This window comes from Siphateles boraxobius, unplaced genomic scaffold, assembly GCF_051911475.1.
Source record: "Siphateles boraxobius isolate OS27281-9 unplaced genomic scaffold, OSU_SipBor_1 135, whole genome shotgun sequence".
In the NCBI taxonomy this organism is placed as follows: Eukaryota; Metazoa; Chordata; class Actinopteri; order Cypriniformes; family Leuciscidae; genus Siphateles; species Siphateles boraxobius.
Genome location: NW_027508739.1, coordinates 1,259,949 through 1,270,000, shown reverse-complemented (window position 1 = coordinate 1,270,000; position 10,052 = coordinate 1,259,949). Strand labels below are relative to the sequence as shown.

Genomic DNA, 10,052 nt, shown 5'->3' with positions numbered 1-10,052 from the left:
ACAGATCAAGTAGGCCGATAACCAATATTTTGAACCGATATATAACCTATAACATATATAATGTCTGGTGTAAAAATGTATGATAATGTCAAAATTAAGAATAACAAAGGGTTTTGAAAAATACTTTCTTTAAATGATTTTAAAATATCTTGAAATCTGAGAACTGTTAATAATAACATTATCATTAATAATATAATAACTTAAAAAGTGCAGGGAGCACCCAGCAGCATTCTGTAAACATTTTGTAAAAATTAAAGACTGTATTTTAATGGTTAATTTAAATTTTAGTAATCAAAAAGCATTTCTAATTAATTGAAGTCCGATAATCGGCCAGGCCGATCGACCCCTAATTATACCACCCCTTTAATTATGACTTTTTAAGTAATCAATTTGACTTTAATGTCATGATTTCTAGTTATGTAATTTTGAAACTTTTTGAGTCATAATTTAGACTTTTCATCTCATAATTATTACTTGCTATTATAATTTCGACCTTTAATCTCATAAATATGATCAACCAAAGCAAGAATATTTTTTTTTCTTATGTAGCAGAAATGAATTAATCAGAGCGTAAACAAGCATGACTTCATCAGTTTCTATATTAATTAATTATCTGAAAGGTTCAGGTGATTTAACCCAATTTTGCAGACAAATTGTTCCCTAGAAGTGAGTTAAATCTGACAGAAACTTCCTTTTAGGGACGTCCTCATTTGTAACAGTGGTATAAAATAAAGTAAACAATGTTTTTTTGTTTTTTTCTGTTAGGGTTAGATTACAGTATTCATAACTAGCAGTAGAAGTTACACCAGTTCTACTGTAACACACTGATTTTCTTGTGTTGTTTTGCAGTTATGCACAGAACACGACGTCCCAGGATTCATCAAATACAAAGTGTTTGACGCCAAACGTGAGTCATGCGCTTTCATTAACGATTGACACCGTTTCAGAAATGTCCAATTATGTGTGAAATGTCCAGATTTTTTAATGTTTTTTCTTGGTAATACGAACGTTAAGGCAACATTCCATTTGATCATTTTACCAACATTTTGGAATGTTACTTTTGAATGTAACATCTGAACAAGATGATGTAATGGAATGTTTTGTAAAGTTCTTGATTTAAACTGAAAAAACTGGACGTTTTGAACATTCCAAAATAATGTTGGCATAACTTCTTAGGACATATTTTTGTTCGCTGGTTTTACGACGTTAAGCCTGTGAAAGGGGTCCATTGATGAATTTTGCAACATTAACATAGTTATTGTTTTATATGACGGTGCTTTGATTCTGTCCTGTCTGAATCCACAGCCAGTTCAAAGACCATCTCTGGTTTGCTGGAGTTCGACAGTAAAACTCACGCCGTGGAGGTGTTGACGGTTCTCAATCATTATCAGATCCGGATACCCAGTAAGCAAACACTCTCTCTGTTTACCCATAAGCCTCTGTTCTGTCACTCAGAGTCATAAATCAACTTACGTCCACACTTTATATGTGTTATAGCACATAATTCAAGTACATGGCTGAATATTAGCATAAGAAAAATGTATTTTTTATTAAAAAGACTGGGAACCCAGAAATATAGATATTTAGTGTTGTATATTTACTTAATGTAAAGATTATTTTTAAAAATTAATTATGGCATCAGCAAAATAACTCATTGGGTGATGGTTGCCACAACTTCACTGTGGCATTTAAAAAAACAAAAAATACAACGTTTGTCCAGAAAACATGATAAAGTGTCCCATTTGTATGTGGAAATCTAACGGTCACTAATACATCTCGGTCCCCTATTAAATATATTTGAACATTTTAAATTTCTTCTGGGACGAACACGTCACAATATTGCTCATTATGATAATTAATACGCAGAATAAAGGGGCGGGGCCTGGTTGAGTTAGTTAGTAGTGTGTTAAACTGGCAGTAATGGAAAGGGGCGGTGCATTTCCCAAACACGCTCGAATCGCTCGACCAATCACAACACACTGCTCCAGCCGACCAATCAGAGCACAGTGTGCTTTTCAGAAGGAGGGGCTTCATAGAGACAGGAAGTAATCAGAGCGTTACTGACAGACTGGGAAGAGAGGAGCCGCAACAATGGAGAATATGAGGAAAATAATCAACATTCAAGCAGGAAAACCTGTTCTAGTAGAGCCTGAAAACAACATCAAGACTTTGTAAAAGAGCATAATAGGTCCTCTTGTGAGATATCATCTTCTATTCTTCTTCTTCACAGTTTAATCGTGTGTGGAGTAGATTGAGGATCTGAGATTAAGCATGAACGTTCCTCTTGATGCTTTAACTGTGTCAGTAATCTGTGGTTTTGTTGTTGTTTTTCAGATGGTTCGAACCCGTACACGCTGAAGCTGTGCTTCTCCACTTCCTCACATCTCTGAGCCGGAGCGTCTCCGTCTGCTCCTCTACTTACGTTTCTGTCCTTATCTGTAAATCAAACAAGGAAACTGACACACACACGCACACACACACTCTCTGGATGTAAACAATAATGATGTCACTCACGGCGGGACGCCTAGACCACGGCAAACACAAGGAAGAACCAATGAACGACACGGGCTGTTTCGTTCAATTTATTTGCTTGTCGATTTGTTTTTATGGCGTTTTCCTCGTCTGTTCTGACACACGATAAACACGACATGAACTGAAACACTGAATGAATGGATGAATGAAGAGCTGAACTGACGTGTGCATGACACTGAGAACATGGACTCGTGTCGTTTATTATTTATGTGTACAGAAGCAGGGTTTACTAGAGACTAAAGGATCACCTGCTGGGTTAACCGCTTAACTGGTCACATGACCTGTAGTCTGTCTGTGCATTAGTTGTAGTTCTGGATTTGGTTAGATGATTGTGAGATGCTTTGATCAATGTCGGTGTTATAGATTGACTGCAGCCCTGATCCAGACACACGATCGTCACATGACGCTCAGGGTTTCACCAGCTGTTCAGTACAGTAGTGTAATAACTACTAGTGAGTGTGTAACTTCCTAATTAGTTGCTCTCAAAGCAGATTTTCACCGGTATTGATCCAATAACACGCTTGTAGTTTTATCTCATTGCAGTCTTTGCTCAACCGTCAGCGATGATAAATTACTTTTCCGTTGAAAACGACGCAAAAATAGTCACAAAATTAAATAATTCATATTTTCGAATATGTAAATATTATAAAGGAACTGTATTTAAAATTAACAATGGGCAATAAATGAATACTAATACAACAAATTAAATTAATGTTGTATAATTTTTTTAATGCAATTTATGTGTTGATTGGGTTACATCTATGCTACAATCCAGTCAGTTATTCACGTAATTTATTTTTTCAAGTATAAACGTGTAAATGTCACCATCATCATCATCATCGTCATCGTGATGCTGACGTCAGATAAAACATGAGCTTGTGACGTTATTTCATCCGTCTGCTTGTTTTATTCCTAATCGGAGGCTTTACTAACTAGTTCCCATCCAACAAAAATACATTGTAAGAATGTTTTGTTAACATTAGGTTAAGAAACATTAATTCTGAATGTTCTCTGAAAACATCCAGTTTTAAAATGTTAAGAGAACATTCTATTTAGTAATTGCAAACATTATGGAATGTTACTTTTGAATGTTCTCTGAAACTAGTAACATTTAAAAAACGTTAATGAACTAAAGCGTTTCAGAAAAAACGTTCCGTTAACAATGTATGAATAATGTTTTTGCAAGGTTTCTGCCGGTCTTCTAAAGTCTTAATTCACTCTTACACTATTTAAGGCCTTAAAAAGTCTTAAATCAGAGCAGAAATTCTTAAATTCATAAAGTCATGACATTAAATGTTGCATGCATTGGAAAAAATTATGCATTTCTGTCCTGTTTTCCGATACAAATATCTAAACATCTTTCAATGAAGATTTACATGAGGTGCTAATGTAAAATGAAGCTGAACAAAATAAGTGAGGTTATCCTTAAAACAAGAACACATATCTGTCGGTGAGTTATGAAAACATCACTTTGAATTAAGCTGATTTTTTTGATCCCATTGGCTGATATTTGTTCTTGCTTTAATCATAAACTCACTTAATTTTGCAATTTTTCTCAGAATTCATATTTTATGTCATTTTGCATCTCAAGTAAATGTATCTTGATTTTAGCATCTTTAGACAATTGCACTGAAAAAAAAAGACAAAAATCATCACTTTTTTGCACTGCAATCAGAAGGTACAGTAAAAGTTATTTCCATATTTTAGTGGTTGGCAGCTGAGAGATACAAGCTACTTTTTTGTGTTAAAAATGAATTTTAAAGGGATTGATGTTGCATATTGGTGCATTGTGTTCCCTTCCATTTATTCATTAAATTTTCTTTACCGGGTCTTAAAAAGATCTTACATTAAACTTCATAAAACCAGCAGAAACCCTGTTTTGTGTTAACCTTTTAGAACATTATTAAAGACAATGTTCGATTAATGTTACTGGAAGAACGTTTGCCATTTACACATTAACAACCCTAGGTTTTACAGGAACTTGCGCACGGCTGGTGTAACTGTGGTCAGATCTGTGTCTCGGCTCTTCAGCGGCTGCGGTGAGAGGATAATAATAATAATATTATTAGTTCATGTGTGTAACTGACAAATCAACACATCAGCAGTTCACTGTGAGCATGTGCAGTCATTAAAACATCTGCAGGTCCACACGGCTCCTGTCATTCATCATACCTGAAGACCAAGAGTCAAACGAGTTAGATGAGTAGAGTTTTAACAGCTTAACATGATTATTGAGTTTCTATAGCAGCAGAAACGCTCAGTAATATCTGTGTAATTATTCGGTAAGATGTGTTATTGCTCAGTAAGACTCTCCTCATGACCAGGCATTTGCAATTTGGAGGCCCCAGTTGGACGCCCCAATGAAATTATGGAAAAAATGTAACATTAGAGATGCACCGATATGAACATTTTGGCCGATAACCGATAATTATTTATATTTGAAAGCCGATAACTGATATATTGGCTGACAAATCTAAATCCAAATTTTTATATAATTTTGAGAGCCAACACACAATTATAATGTTCAAATTATAATTTTATTGACAGATTTTGTGCTGTGCAATAACTGTGTTTTTCTTTTTGAAGTGATTCCAATCATATTTCAAGAAATTGAAAACCATCATGTTGAACAGTGCGCATCTGAAGGAAATAATACATTATTTATCAGCTTTAATATATCGGCCGATAACGATAACTTTAAAAATGAACATATATCGTCCGATACCGATATGGTGGCCGATATATCATGGACTCAATATATCGCGGACTCATTCAGTTGCTCTGAGATGCGTAATGGCTCTACGTAGGATTTCTTGCAAAATAAAGCAAAAACAGACAAGGTCCTAACATTAAAGTTCCCCTGTAGTCAATCATTTTATCCCTTAAAACTCATCTTTGATCACCAAAATGACATATTTAGGTGTTTTTTCCTTGAATGTCTTCTGCCTTTAAATAGCTTGGATGTAACTCGACATCCTTGCCTCAGTATACACGGTTGTATGAATATGCAAATGAGCTTATGAACTTACGCATGGTTTGTCTTAAAGCATTTTAAAAACACCATATAGACATTTAAACAACATTAAAAGCTGGGTTTTTACCACAGGGGGGACTTTAACATGAACTTCTTGTTTATTAAAGTGGTACAGAATCAAAGGCGATCCATTTGCAATTGTGCTAATATTCGGGGAAACATCACTGCATATCCTGTTATAAATATTAAAAACAAGAACTCATTCAGGGACATTTTTGCCCCGTATTTCTTAATTTTTGGGTGGCATTTTGTCCCGTTGGAAAAATGGTTTGTTGTTTTGATGACACTCAAAGCACATGAAGCTGAGCTTAAATCACTAAAAGTGTACCAGTGGCTCGTCAAATCCAGTTTGTGTAGATAAAATGCTCTGAAACAAACCCTCAGGTCCTTCTCGACACTGTTTCAGAGGCTCATGTAGAGTTTTGATGTCAGCTGCAGTCCGTGTCCTAGTTTTCATGAGACCTTCTTTCGGTCCATCTCTCACTCCATTAAGAAGAAGTGAAAAACATTTAGCTTTTCCCGCGTTGCTTTCTGCACAGCACTGACTCCTGATTGGTTCGTTTGAATCTGCTTCAGCCAATGAGGTTCCGCTCTCTTAATCTTAACTGTCACTTCTGACCTCATTGCTGCTTCTCTCAGATCATGAACAGAAGAGATGATTCTTCCAGAAGTGTGTTTGTGTAATCGGGTCATAAAGCTTGTTATGAACAAATTTTCTCCCAGTAACGTTAACAGAATCTTCGTTCAACATTATCTGGTCTTTAAATATGCAACATTTTTATTTATACATCGTTCAAGGAACATTTTAGTTGCACGATCATATAATGTTTTTTAAATGAATTTAAAAAATAAATAAATACTTGGAAAATGTTCAACCTCGATTCTTCAACCGGATTCTCAGCATTCAGCGCTAATGAAGCTAAAATAATCAGGGAGGTTCATGTATTTATTTATCAGTCCTTTTAATTTCTGCAGGATTTCAAAAGTGGACAAGAATTTAATGATCTGATCAGGAGTGTCAAGTCAAATCAGCTTTATTTATATAGCGCTTTTTACGATACAGATTGTTTCAAAGCAGCTTTACAGAGTTAACAGGAAAATAAAGCTGTAATAATATTGTTAAATATAAAATTAAATGTCCCCAACTAAGCAAGCCAAAGGCCAATGGCGACAAAGTCAAATAAACATGTCATAGTGTCAACATAGACTCTTCACTGATGACTGTAAACTTATAAATTGTTGTGATTATCAATTAAACTGAGAATCATTTAGAATCAGAACTAGTGATGCTAGATTTATTCTTATTGGTCTATAGGTTTGTGAAAAGGACAGTTCAGTCTCACACACTGAATGTTTGCAGTGGTTTCTCACATTGAAATAGTAAACAAACAAAGAGCCTTACATTTTTAAAGTACAATCAACTTGAAATATTTCAACTTTAATTACATTAAACTGATTTAAAAGAATAAATGGAATCTTGTATAGCATAAAAAGGTTAAAAATTGCTTACCTTATTTTAACGCTAAAGCAATGTTGTCATGACTTATCGATCATTTTTACAGTGAACGAACGGGATACTTTATTAGACGCTGTACTGACAATTTATATCCATATAACCGTATCAGAAAAAAATTAAATATGGGGATGCTTTTTTAATTTTTATTTGACACTCTTAAAAACTTTTTCTTTCATGATGATAGTTCCCAAAAGAAGCTTTCAGTGAATGGTTTTCTTCTTCTTTAATAATCTAAAGAACCTTTTGTGCAATGGGAAAATTCCTTGGATGTTCTTCTTGGATCCATCGGTGTGGAAGATGAAACGTCTTGACAGTCTGAGAAAGTCACAGAGACTCATTGGTTGGAAAGTGTAAGAAAATGAGTTTGATCAGAGACTGTCAGTGACGTTTGGATCCCGTGAACGAGAGAAGAAGAACTGATGATCCTTCTCATTATGACACTGTTTTCCACATATGATATGATATTATGATTGTGAACAGAGCAGCTGGTTTCATTCTCTGCACTTATGAGAGCTATTAAATATGGTAACTGACAACATTTTATGTTTAAAATGCTCATAAATCGGCCAGATTATGTTTATATGTAAATCTAATAATAACATTGTTTAGGGAATAGATAATATCCCAGAGAACATTATAAGACATTGATATCTGGTTGCATGTTGGTTCTGATTTTAGGAACTAAACTTTACTGTCTGTTCAATGTTTGCCATCAACATATTTTCATTTCCATTCAAAATGTAACATCCGTCCAACACTGCAGTCTTTCTGACATTAAATTGACATGCTCTAAAAACGCTTTTTTTTTTGGTGTAACAGTTTTACATTTTTAATATTGAGTACATTGTAGCTTTAAATAATTGTAAATTAATTATAAAATAATTAATTTTGTTAAGTCCAACTCATACATTTACTTAAGTGACATTCAGAGATTTGATTATCATAGTTATTTATTATTGTGATATTTACAAATGATGGAAGTCTATGAGATGTACTCCCTAAACCTGTGTGTTCTTGTTTGCTCACATGATGGAGGATCTGTGACCTCTGACCTCTGGACACACAAATGAAACGACATCAGCAGCACTGCAGAACAAAAGCAGGACAGTCAGGAGGTGTCACACAGAACATACAGCACATGCCTGATCAAACACACACACGCACGCACACGCACACACACACACACACACACACACACGGTCCTCGTTTTTGAGTCACCTCCTGGGCCTACCCGGTCAGAAGGGGCCGGACACCTAAGAATGAAACTTCCTCCATCCCAGTAAACCCAATGCAATTTATTTTTGTTCTATAATATTTTTTCTTTTTAATTTTGTATTTTGAGAGAATTTTATTGAATTTATTAATATTTATGCAATATTTATGGTATATTTTTGCCATTAAAAATAATAAATAAATTTATATATACATATGTATTTTTAAAAAAATTACGTAGTATTTTATTTTAATATAGAGTCTAGGCCTTCAAAATAAAATGTTTTAAGCAGATTAGCATCATCTGGTGAGAGTATGGAGAGAAAGAGGAGGACCATGGTGTAACCACTAGATGGCATCTACTGCTCTCTATGGAGAGGCATGTGAATTCCCCAGCTGTTTATGGACACATTTACTTTTTTCTTTTTTTTCTGGTGGATTGGAATATATATTTAAACAATCTCAAAAACTATTTCTTATCAAGTTTTTGATATATATTTTTTTAGAAATAGTGATTTAAAGTGTTAGTTTTTGCATTATGACTACAGTCAAACCTAAACATTGTGTTAGAAAGAGAAGCTTGTGTTGCTGAGAAGACAATTTTATACCCATTTTTTAAATTCAGAATTTGTAACAAAAAAATGCAATTCATTCAATTATAACACTTTATGTAAAATTTTATTTTAAAATATATATATTGTTTTTAGTCAATTTCCCATTCATTTCCTATGAGGGTCATTTTTGACCGAAGACCACAAATGTGACTATTTTTTTAGACCACTTAGCATGCTCGGATCATGACCTCAATTTTTTTGTGTGTGCACATACCTAATGCCATACAAGTTACCAAGTTTCGTAACATTCCGATGAAGCTGTGATTTTTAAAAATTCAAAACAGTTTTCTGTAATCTAAATTTATTGGTGTATGTGTATAAAAGTGTGTTTGTATGTGTGTGTGTGTGTGTGTGGGTGTGTATTTATTGCACTCTTGATGTTGTAGAGTGTCACCCCTTTACAGCTGTGTACTTTTTTTTAGGATTGTGGGCGATTTGTAGAATTGTACAATTGTACAAACAAAAATTCTGAGAATTTTTTGTTGTTGTTGTTGTTGTCAATTTCCCATTCATTTCCTATGGGTCGAAGACCAAAATCGTTACTATTTTGTTTTTACGACCACTTAGCATGTTCGGATCATGACCCCAATTTTTTTTGTATTCACATACCTAATGCCATAAAATTTACCAAGTTTCGTAACATTCCTATGATGCTGTGATTTTTAAAAATTCTAAACAGTAAATTGTTCGGTCAGAAATCACCGAGGACCGTCTGAGGTTAAACACGCACTAATAATTAATACAAAAATATACAGACATATTTAAAAAAGACTAATACAAATTACAAAAACACAACAGAATAATTAAACATTTAATTAAAAATAAAATGAAACCAGAAGAAAGTAAAAATATGACTTAAAACATATAATAGTATCGCAATCATAGTAACATAAAAAATACATAAAGCCACTTCAACGTCATGAATTATTTATTTGTGAACGTGAATCAATTAGAAGCTTCTTCGCGCGACTTTTTATCCCACAATTCTGAATTTCTCTCTCAATTCCGAGTTTAGATCTCACAATTCTGAGTTTTACCCCCCTCATCTTCCATTGTAATTCATGTTCATTATTAGGCTACTGTATACAGTGACTGTGAATTACAGTGGAATATGAGGGGGGTAAAACTCAGAAGTGTATGATGA

The 10,052-nt window shown here is 34.1% G+C and overlaps 1 protein-coding gene across 2 annotated transcripts in view; it reads left to right on the top strand.

Moving 5' to 3' along the window:
* The window catches only part of hnrnpll (heterogeneous nuclear ribonucleoprotein L like), a 121,304-nt gene extending 116,626 nt beyond the window's left edge, over positions 1-4,678 (top strand). For both annotated transcript variants that reach the window (XM_077229825.1, XM_077229826.1), the window contains exons 12-14: positions 850-907; positions 1,306-1,404; positions 2,335-4,678. In XM_077229825.1, coding sequence (XP_077085940.1) covers positions 850-907; positions 1,306-1,404; positions 2,335-2,390 — 213 coding nt within the window. In that variant the 3' untranslated portion in view covers positions 2,391-4,678. The remainder of the gene's footprint in view (positions 1-849; positions 908-1,305; positions 1,405-2,334) is intronic.
* Positions 4,679-10,052: the final 5,374 nt, after the last annotated feature.